Source organism: Marmota flaviventris, chromosome 8 (assembly GCF_047511675.1).
Source record: "Marmota flaviventris isolate mMarFla1 chromosome 8, mMarFla1.hap1, whole genome shotgun sequence".
Lineage (NCBI taxonomy): Eukaryota > Metazoa > Chordata > Mammalia > Rodentia > Sciuridae > Marmota > Marmota flaviventris.
Window position 1 is genome coordinate 42,722,679 of NC_092505.1, and position 21,525 is coordinate 42,744,203.

At 44.9% G+C, this 21,525-nt stretch overlaps 1 protein-coding gene across 1 annotated transcript in view; it reads right to left on the reverse strand.

The window, feature by feature from the left end:
* The window catches only part of Dgkg (diacylglycerol kinase gamma), a 162,879-nt gene that overhangs the window by 38,066 nt on the left and 103,288 nt on the right, over positions 1-21,525 (reverse strand). The window contains exons 20-21 of the mRNA XM_027951541.2: positions 21,076-21,166; positions 158-335 (exon numbers count right to left, since the gene is read on the reverse strand). Coding sequence (XP_027807342.1) covers positions 158-335; positions 21,076-21,166 — 269 coding nt within the window. The remainder of the gene's footprint in view (positions 1-157; positions 336-21,075; positions 21,167-21,525) is intronic.

The following is a 21,525-nucleotide window of genomic DNA, read 5'->3' on the forward strand; positions in this document are numbered from 1 at the left end:
AACACCAGGGATGATGGGTCACCACACTCCCAGGGTACCAGGTCCTTGGCAGGCTGTCAGACCTTACAGAAGAGCCTGCTATAGGTCCTGAGATGCTTTGCTGGCCCACCTTCCACAGGGACATGGTCTAGAGCAACTGTCCTCATGTCTGGCTTACCTTGGACACAGAATTTCAGTTCCTTAGGGTCAGTGATGCTCTTTCTGCTTTCCCGGATCACAGCCCTGTTCTTCTTGGTTTCTCCCCAGAGATTGGTGCCTCCATACATGCTGGGAATGTTGAGAATGGCAATGCCTTCAAGGAAGATGTTGCTCAGGTCCACCTCCACTCCGTCACACTGGGGACAGACAGAAAAGGCCAGTGGACTTCAACCTAAGGTGTTCTAGAAGTGTGTGTGGGGGAGGGGGGTCTTTTCAGCTACCACCCTGCCATTGTCAGAAACCAAATCTTAAGTAGGTCTAATGCTTTAACCACTATAGTGAGATGGGGAGCCAGTCCTGAGTCAGCTCTGGGGAAGATAGCACAAGATTTCAGTGGGTCTAGAAATGCTCTAGGGATAGTTCCCAAGTTAATTGCCAAACAGTTCTCCATTCCAACCTCATTACCATCAATTCTGCCCCTTCCTAATCACTATAAATATGTATAGGAATATCGATTCCAGAACTTAACAGAGTATATACTCAACAAGCAAAAGGAAAAAAAAAAAGCCCAGCTCAATGGTGCGTGCCTATAATCCCAACAGCTTGGGAGACTGAGACAGGAGGACTGCAAGTTCAAGGTCAGCCTCAGCAACTTTGAGAGACCCTGTCTCAAAATAAAAAATAAAAAAGGCTTGGGCTGGGGATATATAGCTCAGTTGGTGAAGTGCTTGCCTCGCATGCACAAGACCCTGAGTTCAATCCCCAGCAACACACACTCACACACACACACACACACACACACACACACACACACACACACAAGGGCTTTAATGGTTAAGTGCTCTTTGGTTCAATTCCTGGTACAAAAAAAAAAAAAAAAGACAAGAATAAAAATTATTATTCCCTCTTTTCCCTCTTATTTTATCCTGCCTGTCTTTGGAAGTCTTTAAGAATTTGCCTGTCTTTCATATCTGAATTGTAAGTATAAATTTGACACATAAACTTGCAGAGTGTCTTTATTCAACCAATCTCTATCACTAGATTTCTCACCAGGCATGAAAAGCCTTGTATGTCTCATATATATAGCCTCTAGTGTCAGCCCACCTTGGCATAATGTTTACCAACACAGCAGAAATGTATTAGCTCTGATCCTCATTCCTTAGGATTGTGGGTAACTTACTATGCTTTGGAAGAACCAACTGGATGAACTATATTATCCAAGTTTACAACTAAGAAATAACAGAGCAGGGATTCAAATGTGGAGAATTTGACTACAAAGTCCATACCCTTTATCTTGATTATTGTGAGAAAAGTAAAGTCAAAATCATATGACAAAAAAATCTACTATACACTCTAAAGTTTGCCGACTACTAAGGTTTGAAGGTCTCTTCCCAAACTCATGTTGAAAGTTATTTGCCACTGTAACAGAATTAAGGGGTGGGGACTTGAGAAGGTAACCAGGATGAGATGAGGTCATGAGGGTGGGGCCCTGTGATGTTATTAGTAGCTTTGAAGGAAGAAAAAGAGATCCGTGGTGCTGCCTTTGGGCTGCAGAGAGTTCCCACTCTTTATCAGATGCAGCCCCCTCAATTCCCTCCAGACCTCCAGACATTTGGATAATTTGAAAGGTCTCTTTATATGGACCCACATTCTCTCTTTTTTCTTGCTTCTGCTCACTGGTCCTGTTCTTCTTTCTGAAGCCAGGTGGAATGACGTCCTTTCTCCTCCATAGGGGCAGCCCAGCAGCCACACTGATGATCACCACCATCACTGTGCATATGGATGAAGCATTGCCATGTGCCACATTAGCTTTTATACACATCTCCTTGATTATCTTCATGATAATCTACAATGACTAACCTCTCTTTATGTGTGGGGAAACCGAGGCACAGAAGAAGCTAAGTCACTTGCTCAACAGCACATGGCTGTGGAAACACACAGATCTGACAGCAGGCAGTCGGAGCCTAAGCTGGAGGACTCCTTTCTGCCTCCTCCCTCCACACCACAGCAGTTGTACAGCCTGTCCGATTGAGCCTGTCCACTCTCCTAACCTTTTCCTGCCGGACTTGGTTTTCAGACCCTTTCTCATTTTGGCTGTCCTATTTTGTACATGCTCCAGTTTGTTGCCAACCGACTTGGTAAGACTCCCAGCACTGAGAATAACACTCAAAACAGGACTGATGGGGCAGGCGGCAATGAGACCAGCCCTGACCAGGACTGGAATTCTATGACACTGTCATGTCCCCAAAATGAGACAATATGTAAAGCCCATGTAAGAGCTCAATACGGGTTACCCCCTACCATTACCCATATCATTACCCACAATGACAGCTATGCTAGCCCTTTCATTAACAGCTAGATGATGGCATCCCTTCGGTTTAAATGGGTAGTCATCTCAGTCACCTGAACCTTTATCCCATGATCTATTTCTAAGCCAGCTCTTCCCTAAGTTGCACTTGTATAGGATTTTTCCCCCTGGGGCAGAGGTTGCTTGGGATATAACCCAGGGCTGCTCTAGCACTAAGCTAAGCTCCCAGCCTTTTTTATTTTTATTTTGATATAGGGTCTTGCTAAATTTCCCAGGTTGGACCTGAACTTGTGATCCTCCTCCCTCAGCCTTCCAAGTAGCTGGACTCACAGAGGTGGGCCACCATGCCCAGTTGTGCAGCCTTTTAAAAAAAATAGCTTCGACATAGAACTTTGCATTTATGTTAATTAATTTTATCTGACTTTTATCAGAGGCAGCCCCTCAACTCCAGACCTCCAGACATTTGGATAATTTGAAAGGTCCCAAACTCTTCCAGTCCAATCAAATCTTCATTTTGTGACCCTTGGTCCTAGCTCTCTTATCATTTGGGGATTAAGTCATTAACATGAGTACATAAGGCAAAACCAGGGACCAGTTTCTTTCCTTGGTCCCATTCATGGTACACGGGCAGTCCTTAGAATGTGACTGTTCTATTGGGGCTGCACATTCTGATTGAACTGTATCTAACCAGCCCAGTTTTCATTACACAGTGGAATCAAGGAACTTAGTGAGCAGGACCTAAGAGAACATGTCCCATATTTCATAAATGAGACCTGGTGAGGGAAAGAAACTTCCCTGTGGTTATCTAATTAATTAATGGTAGAATAGATTAAAATCCAGGTCTCCAGACCTCAAGTCAGTGTTCTTTCCATCAAAGCATAAGACATTATGCTGAGATCAAATAAGATTTTCTAAATGACTCCCTTACGACCTCTAAAAGGAAAGAAATAAGAGAACTCATATTAACACACTAATATCTGTGTTAATTACATATTCTAGAATCTTGCCAGGGATAGAAATGAAATCCATGTGTTTCCAGAATATTCCCTTTTCTTATTTTTGAAAACTGGGACATGTCTATTTGCTTCTCATTAGATAGAACCAACTCCATTTTCTAGAATTGCCAAAGTGGGCCCTGAATAACATCTAGAGGATTGTCCAGCAACTTGGATTCAAATGTATGTGTATTTCCCAAGGTCAGTTAAGTCTCTGTTGATTTACACTGGGCTTCAGCATCTGTTCTTTCATTTTTAGTTTAGGGCTACTACTCTGGAAAAGACAGAACTCTTCCATACTGGCAGAGTCCTTATTGAGTGTTGCTTTCCACGTTTTTGTTGTTTTGCTTTGAACATTGTCTGTCATTCTGCTTGGCCTTCAGTTTGCCTGAGCCAGGCTCAGAGACGTGAGTTGCTTTTGTGTGGTCACACCCAGGTGCTTGCACACACCCTGTTTCTGCGTGTATGTGCACAAGTTCCCTTAGAGGATGGGTTCAGCTAGAGCTCCCTGCTGTTGTCACAGTGACTTAAAAACCCAAAGCAAACTCCTTTCCTTTTTCTTCTCAATATGATTAATGACTAGTTAGAAATTTATTTTGGAATGCCCTCTACCCTTCTATCCTTCATACACATATTCCTAGTTAGGAATTTAGGCTAGAGTTCATGAAGTCACACTTTTCTCCACACTCTTGAAATGAGCCCAGCATTGTCTCCTTTTCCTTATCTTCTCCTAGACCAGAAGTCGTCTCTTAGTCATCATTACTTCCACATCACCTCAATTTATGCATTGTTGGTTGAAACAGCACCCTTACTTGGAAGACGTAACATCAGCAGCTCATGCATGGTGAGAGCTTCCTTGGGTGCTGGGCTGGCCCTTCACCTACAACACCCCTTGGAATCCTCCCATGAGCACAATGAAGGAGTGAGTCACTATTGCTACCCTCAACAGACAGGTCTCCTGGGACAAAGGTGCTTGCTCAAGGCCACAGAACTTGCCACTGTACACCCAGCAGAGCTAGGATGCAAACCCAGGCATCAGATGCCAGATCCTACTCTGGAGATGAGTCAGTGAGGCAAATCGGGATTTGTGCTGATGCTAGACTTATAGCAAAATTAAACTTCCAGCTGTTGTTTGAATAATTGAAATCTCCCACTACTGCTCTATCTTGTAAGTGCTTAGAGCTGTGCCTGGCACATCAGTGTTGGATATTAGTATTATTATATCTTGTCTCTGAGCCAGGTTTGTTAAAAAAAAAAAAAAGAAAGAAAAGAAAAAACCATAGCACACTCCTTGGCAAAAGAAATCCCATAGTCACCTTCCTTCCCTACTCTATTTAAAAATATACTCTGTCTTTTCCACCTTTAATCATAACCAACTAGGAGTGCTAGCTATTAACCTGGTCAACTGTTAACCTCTTTTTTTTTTTTTTTTTGAAAGAGTGTGTGTGTGTGTGAGAGAGAATTTTTTGATATTTATTTATTTTTTTTAGTTCTCGGCAGACACAACATCTTTGTTTGTATGTGGTGCTGAGGATCGAACCCAGGCCGCATGCATGCCAGGAGAGCGCGCTACGGCTTGAGCCACCTCCCCAGCCCCTGTTAACCTCTTCTTGGGAAAGGAGACAGTCCTCACTCTGCTTTCTGATAAATCTACCCACTTCTCATTATTCTTACCGGGTCTTGCTCTGTAATGAGGCAATCAGAGCAAGCAGTAGGAACTTGGGGTCTGTTTGATGGCTGATGTTGCAGCCCTTGAAATGCACCCACTTGAAAAGTGAGAAACAATGTAGTATCTGGAAAAGTATATATGTGGGCTGGAGGCAGAGATATGGATTACATTTTGGCTCTGTCAATTGACAGTTATGTGATTCCAGATTGGTTTCTTAACCTCTCTGAGCTTTAATTTATTATCTGTAAAATGGGGAGGGGGAATAACAGATTTATCTATCTCGGGGTTTGACTGGTCTCGGGAAGGCAGCGACACTCCATAACTATCTGCATTATTATTACAGTATCCTCAATCCCTGTGCCTTGAGGCATAGTTCGTCACTACTTGAGGCTTTGCTGGAAGCATTTTAACCGGCTGTGCTGGTGGCAGCCCACGCCTGTGTGCCTGTTTTCCGGAGTTCTCGGGCCTAGCCATCATACACTGATTTCCTTCAGAACCCCAGCTTTCGGGAAAGGTGGAAGGCTGTGTGCTCAATCTGAGAAAGTGGAGCCCAGAGTGGAACACAGTCAGCCTAAATGGAACGCCGGTCCCGGCGGGTTCCTGAGCTAAATCCTCCAACTGTTCCATGACGTCATCCGGCCCCCTCCCCCTGCTTCTACCACGGCGTCTCCTGGGGACACAGCAAAGAGGGCGGCGGTCCCCGCGCGCGCCACGCCACTAGCCATCCTAGCCCAGGCCCGGCTCCAAGGAGAGGCAGCGCTGCTGCGGCACCAGGTATTTATAGCCGCGTGTGCAGCTGAACAGAGAGCTCTTGTCCCGAGCAGCCAGAGCGCACACGCTCGAATCGTGCTTCGGGTGTGCGCCGGCTGCCAGGTACCCGACGTCGGGCCGCCTAGGTCCCGGGAGGCTCTTCGGGCACGAGGTGGGAGTCGGGGTACACGAAGGCCAACCCCACTCCTGTCCACATGGTAGCAGTTCTGGAATCTTTAGGGGCGCAGGCCGGAGCGGCCCGCGCGCCTCCTCCCAGGCCCCTTGGAGCTCGCCCGCAGCTGTCGGCCACGTTCATCTTTGGTCCCCTGGCCAAGACTATACCTCCAGTTTGGGTTTCTCTAGGAGCCTGGGATGGTTGGCTTGTTTGGCGGTTGGGCCAATGCGTAGGTAACTAGACCCTAGGTTAGGAGGGGAATGCGTAAGTATGTGCCAATGAAACCACTGGGAATTCGTATTCATCTCCACCCCCACCCTGCCCTTGACGTCTTGGATCCTTACAATCCCATAATTCTGGGCAGAACCTGGACTCGCCCAACTCTCTGTCCTCAGAGGGACAGAGAGCAGAAGAGGTGAAGGAGGGAGGGCATTGATGCTTCCCCGGCCCCGATGTGGGTTTTTTTCGTGCTCCTTCTGCCTGCCCGCCTTAGTGACCTGAAAAGACAGTGCGGAAGCAGCCTCCTCCATGTTGATCCTATTCTGAAGGTCCTCAGGGCAGGAGATCCCACAATTTATTTGATGACCTGTTTCAGTTTTTAGCAACTAGGAAATTCTCCCTTCTAACTAACCTCAATTCTCCATGCCATAGATCAGGCAAGATTTTCTCTGGTTTGGAGCGCACATGTGTTTCACAGCCCATGCTGGGCTGGCTTCTCTGGGTAATGACCTCCTGCAGGCTGGTTTGGGGTTGAAACTCAGGCCTCAAGGGACTCTGCCTTGGTCTTTCTTTTAAATCTTTTTTAATATGGGTATTTCCAAACACACAGGAAAGTAGAGAGTATGATAACCCCCCATATACCCCAAAACTCAGTTGCAACAATTAGTAACTTGCAGCTAATACTGTTTTAAATCAAACTGGGTTCTCTTTGCACACCATTCCTACTGAACTACTTTTTAGCAAATCTCTGATTTTCTATCATTTCATCCATAAATACTGTGTATCTTTAAATGATGACTTTAAAAATTAGCCCAACATTATTGTCACTGTTCCTTAATACCAATAAACATCTCGTAATTGTTCAAATTTCCTCAATAGTCTCATTTTTAAAAATAGCTAGTTGTCTAAAAGATCTTCATATTGCATTTAGTGATACATCTCTTGGGTTTTTTTTTTTTTTTGGTGGTACGGAGGATTGAACTCAGGGGCACTCAACCACTGAGCCACATCCTCAGCCCTATTTTATATTTTATTTAGAGACATGGTCTCACTGAGTTGCTTAGCATCTCACTGTTGCTGAGATTGGCTTTGAACTGGTGATCCTCCTGCCTCAGCCTCCCAAGCCACCACATCTGGCTCTTGGTTTTCTTTTGATCTATAAATCCTCTATTTTTTTTTCCTTGGTTTGCCTCTTTGACTTCCTTCCTCCTGTCTTTCTTTAACTTTCTTTGGAAGACAATGGGTCATTTGTCCTGGAAAGCAGTGATGTTCAAGCACTAATATACATGCAAATCATGCAGGGGGGTTTTTGTCTTATTAAAATGAGGATTCAAGAAGTCTGGTTAGGCCAGAGATTCTGCATTTGTAACACATTTCCTGGTGATGCTAATACTTCACATCCATGGACCACATTCTGAGGAGTAAGGCTGAATATAGTATTTCCCAGATTCTGGACTTTGCTAACTGCATCTCTGAGATGCCTTTTTTAAAAAAAAATTATTCCTAATTTATCCCATGCATTTTACTAAATTAGTCTTTTTACACTAAAACCTTGAACAGAGTTGGCTTTTTTGGAAAGAACACTTCATTAGTAGGGCTTTGTACTTCCTATTACATCTCATTAGCAGGCCCAGGTTGGGTTGTCTGTGTTTTTGTGAGGTTTAGATGGATCAGTGGGATCAGGTGTTGCCAGCCTAAACCTCCCTTCATAGTCCTTCATCAGCCAGTGATGATCCTTGCTTAGACTCCTTGTCACAGTCCCAAAATGGCAAGATGCCCTTGAGGACTCCTGTACTTTCCATTGCCATCCCACTCTACCTTTCTTTCAAAACTCTACAGAAGCCACTTTCTCTATGAGTTCCTTCCCGTCCACTTTCCCAAAAGAGTTGCTTATTTTCCCTCTCTCTCTTTTCTCTGTTCTGTACTTTCACAGAATCAAAGACCGGAAGCATCTTGCAACATCACCCAGTCCAACTACCTCATTTTATGGATGAGAAAAACAAAGGCTACAGAGGCCAAGGGAATGTCCCAATGGTACAATGGCCATGAGGGTCAGATGATCTAGAACTAGACCTGTGGTCATTTGAATTGACAACCACGAAGTCGAGAGTGACTTTTCAAAGAGGAATTCTGTCATTGGATGAAGGCCAAGCACAGAATATCAGAATGATAAGGGCAGATGGAACACTGGAGATCACTCTGAATTACCAAAATAAATCAATGAGGTCAAAAGTTGGTTAAGTGCCCTTCTGAGATCACACAGCTCCCTCAAGGAAGAGCTAGGGCTTAACCAGGGACTCCAAGGGGAGTAGGGATGGTGACGGTAAAGGGACATGGTCAGATGGTTAGAGAAGCAATGTAGTTTGATGGCAATGTGGGACTGGAGAGGAAAGATGGGTTCTAAAAGGATGATGTGACTGAGGATAAGGCTTTCCTAAATGTCTGAAGCAGAGAAGATACTCCATTAATGCTTGTGGGATGAAGGAATGCATAGACATTAGAAGTTGGAGATACTAGGACAGGATGTAAACAGAATGAAAGAGAAGATGCTAAACAGTAGTATGATGTTGGTCTGGGAATGATACTGGTGTCCTTTCTTTTCTCAGTGAGTCGGAGATTTGGGCAGAGCATAGCTTTCTTGAAGAGGAAAGAGGAAATACTGGACCCATTTCTAGCAAAAACATTATTTCTGTTTCAGTGGGGAAGGAGTGGACTGTGTCTGGACACACTTGAACAGGGGTTATATTGGGCTGGGGGTGGCAGTGAGCAGGAACTGAGGGTAGCCTCCCTGGAGGCCTGGGCTCCATGTTACAGCCTTAGATAGTCACTGAAGGGCAGAGAGGTAACTAGCATACATCTGACTACCTCTCCCCTCCCTACCCCTTTTTCGAAGGAATAGGACAGAGATATTAGGCAGACAGCATCAATGAACTTCCCAAGCAACCTCAGGGGCCTGTAGAGCCTGGAAAGGATGGGGTGGTGATGCTCCTTTAGAATGTAAGCATAAAAGAGCCAGGATGGGAGGAGAGGAGGTGCCCTCTGGTTGGCTTGGCAGGCTGGAGTGTAAGTCACTGGGAATGCTAACTCAGGAAAGTCTCCTTTGGTTTGGAAAGAGGAGAGTAGATAAGGAAGACTGCTAGCTGGGTCCCACAGAGTTTGGGCCTACTTCTCTTTCTGCTATTGCAAACTGCCTAAGTTGTCCACCTGTTCTTTTATTCCTAGTAAAATCCTACCCTGCCAGCAGAGAAGCATCTCCTCTAGGAGGCAGTTCTGAGTGCTCTAGTGTTAATGAATCATTAAGAAAATGATCTCCCCCTTCTCTAAAGTTGCGTTGCTTCACTTTCCCTCATCTATGGAAATTTCCTGTACCTGAGGAAATTTGAAGCTCCTGGAAGGTGGGAACCATAGCATATGCAGCTCTGTGGTCTCCATAGATCCTGGCGTGTCTTACCCATATCAGGTGTCCAATATATTTGTGAACTGAAAGGAAGAATGTGTGGAGAAATCCTAATATGGAAACCAAGGTGTTCCTTGAAGAAATCTGGCAAGATTTCCTTCTTTCCAGATGAATTCCCCCAAGCCTCTCTGGATGAAGAGAGTGATCAAATATAGTGGATGAATGTCCCAGATAGAAAGAGCTATGGATGGTTAATCCAGTCTGCATGAAGTGGTCCTCTGATCAACCGCTAAAGGACATCCATGCTCAAAGACCTGGTAGCAAGAACAGGGCACAGAAGGCACATTTCATATAAGAGAGGCATTAAGAGACAGACGACAAAAGCGTTCATCCATCCATCAATAATGAGAGCCTACTTATTCTCTGCTGGACCTTGGGGATGGAGAGTCCCTGTCCTCAATGTGCTCATTGCAGATCAATGCTGGAAGCAGACTTTTGCTGCTAAATGCTTAATAACGGGCTCTCTAGGAAAAAAAAAATAACCCTGACTATTGTGTTCTATGGTGTAAATACTCCCACTATTGTAAATTTCAAGGGACCAGAAGGCATCATCCAAAGGAAAATTGAGAAAAGATGTACCCACAATTGAGGATCTAGGACCCCACTGACTGGAGGGAACAAAGCAGAAAAGGAAGTAGATATTTTTAGATCTGTAAGATATGTGGCAAGAATAGAGAAATTTACTGAGAGTGAAAGAAAAACAGCCAGGTTTTTTTTTTCAAACAATGATATCTGTTTTCCCTAGAGAAGAACTAGAGAGAACGCTTTTAGTGTTAATAATCTGATTTTGTCAGGGAAGAAAAGGCACTATATTGAGAGCCGCTGATGAGGGGTGACAGCCTTATTGGAAAAATAGTCTAGTACTATCTACATACAAAAATTGGCCTGGCATGTAGGTCATTCTATATTCAGAGAGGTTGTTTTATATTGTTTTAGGAGCTGATGTCTGTTGTGAGCAGTTAGATAATACTACTAATACACATATATGTTACATAATATTAATTGACATGATTTATTGAGTAACTGTTAGGACCCAGGCACTTCATGTATTTTATGTCTAATCCTTACAACCTTGAAATGTCAGTTTTGTATCCTCATTTTTGTAGATGAGGAAACACTGAAACTAAGGAAGCTTCTTCTCCATATTTACCAGGGTTTCTGGTTATCTTTGACAGCCTGCATGAGGATAAGCAGCAAGACCAAGAAGCCATTCCAACTTAGGATGCCTGTAAATCGTGTGCTTTGTTACCTATGAGACCACGTTGGGAATATTCTAGATACAAGAGATTCAATCTTTTTGGTACTAGGGATTGAACCCAAGGACACTTAACCATTAAGCCACATCAGCAGTCCTTCTTATTTTTTTTTTTTTATTAGAGACAGGATCTCACTAGGTTGCTTACAGCCTCACTAAGTTGCTGAGCCTTGCTTTGAACTCGTGATCCTCCTGCCTCAGGCCCAAACTGCTGGGATTACAGGTGTGTGCCACCACATTCGGCTCAATTTATTTTATTTTATTTTTTTATGGTGCTGGGGATTGAACCCAGGGCCTTTGCATGCTAGGCAAGAACTCTATCAACTGAGCTATATCCCCAGCCCTCAATTTTTCATTTTAAGGAAAACATTGAAAAAAAAATGGAGTCCTTCAAGAGAAGAGTGGTCAGGATAGTTATAGGTCTATAAATGCAGTCATATAAGGAACTGGGGATGTGTAGTGAAGATTAATGGGAAGCAATGTGGAAGACACTTCTTCAGCCTAGGAAGAGGGGTCATGTAGAGGACCAAGAAAGGAAGTTCTGTGTGACTGTGGAGGATGAAAAGAGGTCAAATGAGTGAGGAATCCACTCAGTTCAATGCACAAACACTTACCGTGTACCTAGTTTGTTCCAAGTGTTGTACCAAGTGCCCATGAGGGAAGCAGAGGGCGAGGAACAACTCTGGTTCAACATTAGGAAGAACTTTCTGAAAATCAGCGCTGTCCAACAATGGAACAGGCTTATTGAGAATCAGTGAGCCTCCTCTTCCTATCTTTAGAGTATTCAGGAGGCTGGAGGCCCACTTATCAGAATGTGCTAGAATGAATCTTTTGTTGAGTAGTAAGTGGGACTTACCCCTTCCAGTTCAGAGATTCTGAGTTCAGAATGTGCTTTGGCAGGCTAGAGTGTGCTGGATTGAGAAAGTGTCACGGTGACGCTCCCCTCCCCCTTTCTGCCCAGCCCTGTCCATCCAGCTGTGTGCTTCACATTCTCTGATTTGAAGTGAGCCATGGAGGGCCAGTTACACTGGAAAGAGGCTGCCATCTGTGACAGGGATGATGGAGTTCTGGCGGGTTTGTGTGGGCTCAAGGAATGCGGCCTGGAAGCCATGTACACACAACCTGCTTAAGAACATCCCATGGGCAGAAAATGTTTTCTTCCTCTTTCGCCCTCCTCTGTTGCTGTGCCAGGCAGGCACAATGGTGCCTTTGAGAGGGGCAGCTGGAAGGGGGTGTTGGCAGAGGCACTGGAAGTAGAACATTGCAGCTGGGGGTGGGGGGGCCCTAATTCATTTCCAGGAGTGAGCCGGCACTGGGTGCCAGTTTCCAAAACAGAACTGCTGTTTCTCAGAGCTCACGGTGGTGGGTTTCCTCAGAGTTGGACCGAGGGCAAAGTCTTTTCCTATCCACCACTCTGCCCTCCCCTAGCTTAGAAAAACCCTGGTGTGTTAAGGCATTCTTGCTCTGGGTGCAGATTAATAGGTTTTGCTGCCTGTCTGAGGAGCTGAGACCAATCTGGGCTGGAGGAGGTTTTCTGAGGAGCCCAACGCTCCTGCAGGCAGAGCAAAGCTGGTGGCCTTAGAGACCCGCTGGGCTCAAAGGCAGTTAGACCTCAAATCCAAAGGGCTCAGAATGGAGACCCTTCTTCTGCCCTGCAGGATGATGTCCTGCAACCCCACAACTGCCTGGCACCCTTGCTGCCATATGGGCTCTGCCCACTCACAGTCTTAATTCTGGTGGGAAAGAGGTGGGAGAACCCTGGCATTTCCTGTCCTGGTTCTCAGTTGTCCCAGACCCTCTGCTACTTTCAAAGATCCCAGTGACAGCTCAGAACAGGGTGTGGGAGGTCTTTCCACTTGGTGCAGGGTTAGGAGTAGGCCCAGGTGCCAGGCGGCAAGCTCTGCCACCCCCTACTCTGTGTTACAAATGGAGCAGGATGAGTCCCTTTTATGCTAGTGGCTTCCAAAAGAAAGGTGTGACTTAAAGCTGGTCAAGTGGCAATCTCTATTAATGTTCACACTAACTATGGGATTTTCACACTCTGGTTTAATTTTACAATCAACAAATAACTCCGGAGGAAGTACTTCACTTCAGCCTCTGTGATGGGCCTGGAAATACAGAATAAATAAGAAAGACCTTGCTTCAGAAAGCTGACTGCCTAATCTCCATGCCAAGTCCTGGATGGGAAGCCTTTCATCAACTCAGCAGATACATGTATTAGGTGGAAAGCAGAAGTTTAATGCAGAGGACATCTCTTACTGAAGGTACCTAGCTCTTTAAGAGAGGGTGCTCTCTCCTTAAGAGTCAATTCTTCTACTTTCTTCATTCCTTTTCTAATGAACACTAGGATCAGCAAGTTTATGGCCCCACATACTGAGTTAAGAAAACTCTAGCCAACAGGACATATTTGTATATACTATTCTCTAACAGTTCACTTGTAGAAGGAAAAAAAAATTGAAGTGTTTTCCTCCCTGAGGTCCCCAAGTCTCTGGAGATGGTGATGGGGATCATGGATTCTTTTCAATATTCTAAAATGTCTCAGAGAATGAATACATTTCCTACTGGCGGGGCCTCACAGTTCATTATTACTTAAAAGATGTATTTGTTTGGTAGTCATTGCTTGGGAAAAGTTATTCTTTTACCAAGAAACCTTGTTGGCTAAAAAGCTAAGTCCTCTGGGGCAGAGGTTAGCTGAGAGCATCTTCCAGAAACCTGTTGGGTTCTTACATAGCTTATAAATCATGTGACCTCCAGCCTTGGTCCTCTGAGATTTCCTGGGGCCCTATCACACCTACCATGTATTAAACCAACTTCTTTGAGAAAGTGTGAGCATTAGACTTCATCTTTAAAAAACTTATTCCTAAGTCTTTGGAAGACAAAAGTATATATTGCCAGGAATCTAAAGACAAAAGAAAATCAAAGCAATTCACCAGGAACAAAGGAAATGGGAAAGAACTAAAAAATAAAAGCATATGGATGAATAGAGACTTGAAGTGAACTATAGGGTACACATTTGTAAGAAATAAAAAAGAAGGTCTTTTGAGAGAAAAAAGTTATGTATCAGAGATGCAAGTGAACAATGGGATTTTCTAAGGGAAAATTGACAGAAAAAATTTCTTCTTGGTCAGCGGAACAATTCTAAGCGTCAGCCAAGGAAACTGGTAGCAAATGCATGGTTGAAAGAAATGGAGAGATGGGATGATGGGTTGCCTTTAAAAATGGATGACGATTTGACAAAACCAAAGAATCAATCACAGAGATTCTCAGGAGGCCTGATGTGAAAGACAGGAGGGGAGAGGGCTAATGTTATTATGGGATTGTAATGCGGCCAACATTCCAGTGGTGCTGATCCATTGGTGAGATTGTGGGTTACTTTTCTTTTTTGCCCCTCTGTATTTCAGGATATTCTAACCAGGCATTTGCATTACTTTTCAAAGCAAGGGAAAGAGGTTAGATCACATATTAGTAGGGAGCAGGAAGAAAGCCAGGTAGAGACATCAGAGCACTGGACTTGAGTGGGGAAAGGAATAGACTAGAAGGAGGATCTCTCTCTCAAGACCATTCTAGTCCTACTTTTGCCTCTAGGGTTTGATACACCATCTGATCACCCCTTTTATTTTCTCAGGTTTCCCTTCCATTTATTCACTGTGGCGAGGTGGATGGGTTGAGGGGTCACTTTTTACTTTCTTTACTCCAAGCTCTGACAGGCTCTACCTGCCCAGGCTGAGAAGGTTCATAGCCCGACAGAAGACACCCAGGCTTAAAGATCTCTTCCCCTTCGATTTAAGAGTGTGCAATCCGGTGTGTGGATGCCAAGGCAGAATAAGAGAATGGCCCTCTTACAGCTTGAAAGCCATGGGTTCTTTTTCTGTCACATTCTGGCTAAGTGAACTTGGTCATGCTACTTAACCTATAAAGTCCTTCATTTCTCTCTTTTGAAAAATAATGGCACTGGATTGGATTGGAGTAGCTCAAGAAATCTGCCTAATCTTAAATTAATTAAGACTCTTTTTTTTTAACCCCTTCCCCTCTAGTACTGGGGATTGAATGGAGAGGGGCTACTCTACTGATCAACATCCCTGGCCCTTTATAAATTTGAGGTACTGTTTTGATAAGTTGCTGAGGCTGGCCTTGAACTTGTGATCCTTCTACCTCAGCCTCTAGAGTAGCTGGGATTATAGGCCTGTGCCTCTGTGTCTGGCCTGACTCATTTTTTTATGAAGCTTCTTTATGCACACATACCTATGCTTAATGTTACTTTAGTTTTTAGGATTCTCATAGGTGAGACCCACCCAGATCATGATATGGTACCTGGTTCACTCCTGCTTTTTAAACCACTTTTTTTTTGGTGGAGGTAAAATTTACAGAACATATAACTAATCATTTTGAAGTGTAGAATTCAATGGCATTTGGTAGAGTCACTCAATGTCTTTTTAAGGTGTTAGGTTAACACAGTCAATTGGGTTGGTTCTTTTTTTTTTTGGTACTGGGGATTGAACCCAGGGGCACTAAGCCATACCACGAGCTCTTTTTTGTAGTTTATTTAGATAGAGTATGTAGAGAGAGGATCTAGTTGCTTAGGGGCCTAGTTGCTTAGGGCCTCACTAAGTTGCTGAGGCTGGCTTTGAACTTGCAATCCTCCTGCCTCAGCCTCCTGAGTCACTGGGATTACAGGCATGCACCATCAGGCCGGGCCTGGTTGGTTCTGTCTTGTTATTTAAAAAAAAAAAAATCCTGCACTGTACTCCTATGCTCATCTCAGGCTCAGATGCAGGGAATTCTCCAGCTCTAGGGTGAGAAGCACCGTGGAGTCAGACAGTCTATGAATGCATTTAGTGTGGATTGCCCAACTTCTCTCCAAGGGGGTTTACCACACAGGTTCCCACCAGCAATTTCTGAGAGTTCCCATTTCCGCTCCTCCTTGCCAACAGTGGCCGGGAAATCCTTGTAGCACTAGAGAGCAGGTAAAAGTAAGGAAACAATTTTAGCAATATCAGTGTGAAGAGAGTTCAGGGACCAATGGTGAGTGAAAAATGCAGGTTGTAGCGCAGGAAGGGAGTGGGGGGGGGTACTTCAGGTTTACCTGTAGCATTTTATTTCTTTGGTGAAAAATACCAAAAGGAAATAAAGATACAATACTGAAAAATCAATTCTGAGTGAGGGGGAAGTGGGACTTTTTGATAAAACTGTCCTCAATTGTTTTCTGTTATTTTTTAAATCCTCAAAAGGGGTAACTGATATACAGAGATCCCCAAATAGGCTGGGTTTTTTTTTTGGAACAGCTTCAAGATTTGCATTTATGTTTCCCAGTATTAGGATCATTTTAGTGGAACTGGCTAGCCTTCTCTTGTGAACATTGTTTTAAAGATTAGATTAAATATCGAGGAATTGGGGGAGTTCTTATTTTTAGGCAGAAAAATTAAATATTTCTGCAGAATGTAAAATGTATGCTCAAATTGAAGTTTGCCTAGTTTATTCTACCTAACTGTGATCACATCTAAAAATCTTTGCAAGGCTATTCTGAGCCTGGGGTGGGGGAGGTGACTCACTGTGAGCCTTCCTCACCTGTTTATGCAGGTGAAATCAGGTTAGGATAAATATAAAGGGCCTCTTTGGAAGCAAAGAGGCATTGGAGAGCACCCTGAGAGGAGGTCTTGGAAGCAAAGTATCCAGCACCTGTTTCAGGTAGAGCCCTATACCTCTTTCTATGGAGACCATTTGCAATATTTTTAATGCTCCCTTCCTGATAAAGATAAAAATCTTATGCCTGATTTTAACATTACCTGAAATGTCACAATGAATGAGACTGTGAATAATTAGCAGACTGGATAGGTCCTATATGAGGTTGAGAATATCTGCTCCAGACTGAGCTTCTCAAGGGCCTTTACTACCCTGACACTCTTGGGTTTCTGGGAAATTGGGATGGAAGTCTGACCTGACCACTCATAGGTCATGAACCTCAGGTGAGCTCCTTACTTTCTCTTAGCCTCCTGTCCCCCTGCTCTGGAAAGGTGATTAGGACACTTGCCACTTAAGGCTGCTTTGCAGATTTAGGGAGATGTTTAGCACTACTGCCAGTTAAATAAACAGAAAATAAAACAACAACCCCAAGCTAGGTGCCATGGTACATGCCTGTAATCTCAGCAGCTTCGGAGGCTGAGGCAGGAGGATTCCAAGTTCAAAGCCAGCCTAAGCAACTTAGTGAGAGCCTATCTCAAAATAAAAAATAAGATGGGCTGGGGATGTAGCTCAGTGGCAAAGAGCTACATCAATCCCAAGTACTAAAAATAAATAAGTAAACTTTCCTATCAATTATTAAATAAAATTAATTAAATAATTAATTAAAAACCCCAACCCCTGAAAACTTTAATTCAAAATAATGGTCTTGTGAGATAGGTCAGTTCCCTTCTACCTCATTTTACAGATGTGAATTGAGACTCAGACATAGTTTAGTGAATCACCTATCCCAAGAACAGAACAAAGCTAATCCCAGGACTTGTGAGTTGGGGCCCCTTCACTATGCCAGCCCTGGCCAAGTTGTCTGCATGTGAGCAGCAGATCTGGGGTCACCTTCTTCCCTGCTTGAGTCATTGGGCTGCCAAAACGGAGTTCAGAGTGATCTGACTGGGATCACCCAAGTGGCTGCCTGAAACTCTTTGGATCTAGTTTCCTTTGTACTAGTTAAGTGAGCACTATATTAACCAGTCCTCTTGTGTTTCCTGGGCCATGTTCTCTTGTCAGCTGGGCTATGAGCTTTATTTCGGAGATGGGATCAAGTCTCCTATTTCTTCTCAGCCAGCCACTAACCTCAGAGAGTCTGTAAACCACGTGAATGACTTTCAATGGAGAACTTCCCTGCACAGTCTCATCTGGGCTTTAGTTTCACCAACCAGCCTTTGACTAGAGTGATCAAAACCAAATAATGGACTTCACTATCTGTACTCTGAGTTCCTTACAGTTGTGCCCTTTCTCAGGTCACCAAACCCCTCAGCCGCAGTTTCCTCATCTGCAGGGTGAGGACATGAAAATCTGCGCAGCGTGTCCTGTGGGTCAAGATAAAATGAGATGCTGTGTGGAAAAATCTTTTGTAAGCTTTAGGACAGTTTTTGTCTCTGACTCGCTCCTGCTGTTCACCTGAATTTCTGATTCCTTCCTCAATTGAGCAGTAGGAGTGTGTCCTCTGATCTTTGCGAATCCTTTCTCAGCAGAGTTGTGTAGCTGCCTGAACTGAGAGAGAATCCAACAGTCCCACAGAACAAGGAGGAAGAACTGTGGATCCAGGCTGACAGATTTGCTGGGTTTTGACACTTGGTAGGTAAATCTCTGCTCAACTCCCTCCAGAAGACCTGGAATCTTCTCTTCCCAGTTTCCAGCAAAGAAGTCTTGGTCAAGTATTGAATGTATCTCAGCATCATCTTAAAAATGTGGCAATACTTGCCTTGCCGGTTTTCCTATCAAATGAGGATGTATCAGGGTAGGCAGTTAAAGCATGTGACTTTGTCCCTTTTTATTTTTTTCTCTTCCTTCTATTTACCCTTCTAACTGTCGCTGCCTTGTTTTGCTTTTTCATAAAATGGAGGTGATAATATAATAATCCTTGGCCTACTTAGTTCACAGGGCCATGGAGTGACTTGGGATAAAAGCAGTAGCAGGGTTTTGAAAAACAGTGAAATGAGGTAGAAATACCTGCATGGGGTGTTCTGGGCCTCACTGACCTGGAGCTGGTAAGTCGTGTGTTGGTCCCCACAGGCCTGGGCTGTTGTGTGCTGCAGCAGCCACGTTTAGAAGGTAATCTAACAGATTCTTTTACCTGCTTTTCCTGAGGTCCTTGATGCTCTCACAACTACCTGCTATGCTTTGCATTCTCTCTACACCTGTCACTCAAATGCCTTGTTCCCTAACCGCAGTTTCCATCTGAATCACACAATAGTGGGTGGACCGCACATTCACTATTCTTTGAATGCAGAAATGGTGCCTGCCCCAATCTCTTGGGCTGTCAGAAGCCACCATCACATGACAACCTCACCCCCCCACCCCTTCCTCCAGCTTACCCTCATGAATAAATACTAAAAAGACTCATTATAGGGAGATAAGGAAAACAGGAAGTGTTTTGAAAAGTCCCAACAACCCACAGTGCGAACAACCCCATTCCTCCAGAGGCCACCAGTGTCTTCTGCTACTAAGCCACCAGCCCCCTGTGTGGTTGAGGAAGTGCTGCTGTGTCTTAGACCTCGAGGGGACAGTGGGGCAAGGCCAGCCTGGAGCCAGGAGGGCGGGCCACAGAGGCAGGGGAGCTGAGCTGCTGTATTCTGGGCACAAGGTCAAGGCCAGCTGCAGGGAGAACAGGCAGTCGCTGTGTGCAGCTGGCCGCGGTTAGGCCAGGGCTGTCCCTCACTTGTGGTATATTTAAAGAGATCCCACCAGGGGATCGTGCCAACAGGAAAAATGCACACAGATCTCTGTCAGCCACACTCAGTACCCTGGCCAAAGCCTCCTCCTTCGGCCACAGTTCCCTGGTGGTGTGTTTGTGTGTAAATAGAGGAAGGCTGGCTTCTCAGCCTCTCCCAGGTGTAGGTGACTTCAGCCATCTACCACCTGGGGACACAGGCCCCTGGCTCCTGGGCCTCTGTGCCCACTGACTGAGCTGGCAGAAGTACAGGGGATTAGCTAAGGATTCGTGCCTCCCACCCTGGTGTCAGTAACCTAGCAACCAAAGGGGAGAGGCAGGCAGGCAGATGAGTCAAATAGAGCTGCTCAGAACCTCTGGCTTAGTGTTTGTTTGTGAAAACTCCCTGGGAGTGTGCACACAGCCTCCCTTCCGGCAGGGAGTGGCAGTGGCTGGGCTTTCCCACAGTGCTTCTGGCCTAATGTTCCTCTCAAAGGGATGTCCAGGTCCCAAGCTTGGAGTACCCTTTAGGGAGGCTTCGAGACCAGGCCAGGGGAGCCCAGGGTGGCTGAATTCTCTGGGTGCCTCTCACTTCTTTTTTTTTTCCTCAAGTGGAGAGGAGTCTACAGGCTTGAATCCCACGGAAAGCTAAGGACTCGAGAGCCTGAGGTGCCCCAGCATGAAGACAGTGGGTGTGCACAGAAGTTTGAGCTTTCGGGTAGCCAGAGACTAAGGAGAGATCTCATGAGAGACTTGGGGAGAGCAGGCCTGGAGAGGGGTGGGGGTGAGAAGCAGGCTGCTTATCTACCAGGGGGAGGGGCGCCGACAGGCAAACCATCTGAGGCAGGCTGCAACAAGTGCTGGAGGAATTAGGAACACACCAGAGCACCCACGAGATCAGCTGCGTAATTTGTGGGGCTCAGTTCAAAGTGAAAATGCAGAATTCTTTGTTTAAAAATTATGAAGAATTTCAGGACAAAGACAGAAGAGCAGGCTGGGGTTGTGGCTCAGTGATGGAGCGCTTGCCTAGCACAGGTGAGGCACTGGGTTCGATCTCGAGCAATACATAAAAAAATTAAACAAAATAAAGGTATTGTGTCCATCTACAACTAAAAATAGGGGTTCTCTGAATAGGAATTTTGTGAAAAACAAAACAAAATGAACAAACAAACAAACAAAAAACAAAAACCAGAAGAGCACTGGAACAAGGACCCTTCTGAACATAGGGGGCTTTGTGACGGCTCAGCTTGCACTTCATCAAGCTAATGCTGCACATCTGGGAATTGCTCCTTGAAGCCAGTGGGTGAGCTGGGGACTGTTTGGTCAAAGCTCAACCCCCAAACCCCTCACCTCTGCTGCTTCACAGCCACCAGTTCCAGACTTGGACACTGCCTCTACCCCACAGCAGCCCCTCACCCTGTGATGGTAGTAATTGTCCTTATCTTTTTGGGGGGAGGGAGGCAGTTGGGTGACATTGAAAGATGGCTGAGGACCAGAATGGACTGAGGGTCCCAGAGCTCCAAGGATTCTCTGGACAGGCCCAACAACCAGAGGCCTCTGGGCAAGGTCATGGATGTGTGTGGGGACAGGACAGAGCACCAAAAATAGAGTGCACTCTGGCTCTCCTTTTAAGGACCCGAGAGGATATATTCTTGAGAATGTACATATGATATTCCAGGAGCAGAAACCAGTTCAAGAAACCTTCTTCCCACCTGGAGCTTACCTCCAACTCAATGTGGTCGTGAAGTTTCTTGCAGGTGGCTGCAAAGGTCTCCGAGGTACCAAATTCAAAGTACCACAGCTTGTTCTTCATCCTGGAACATAGAGCAGAGAGATGGCTCAATATTCTGTACTTGAAATGGTCAAGGAACAGAGTTAGGTTATTTGGTCCAGGAGGCCCAAGTTCCCAGCATTCCCTAACCTTACATTTTTAGCACTTGTTAATCGGATGATCAAGGAATTGAAACAACATTTACAAAGTGTTTTTGCCAGGAACTTAGAGAAAACCCACTCATTTCTTATACATCAGGACAACTCTGGGTGAACTGGTAACTGCTCACTGAACTTCTCTGAACTTTTCCTGATGCAACTTGAAGCAAGTAGGAGAAAGTCCTGCTTGTCTTGAAGTGCATCAAGAGAGTTCCATGGGAAATCAACCAGAGGTGGCAAATGA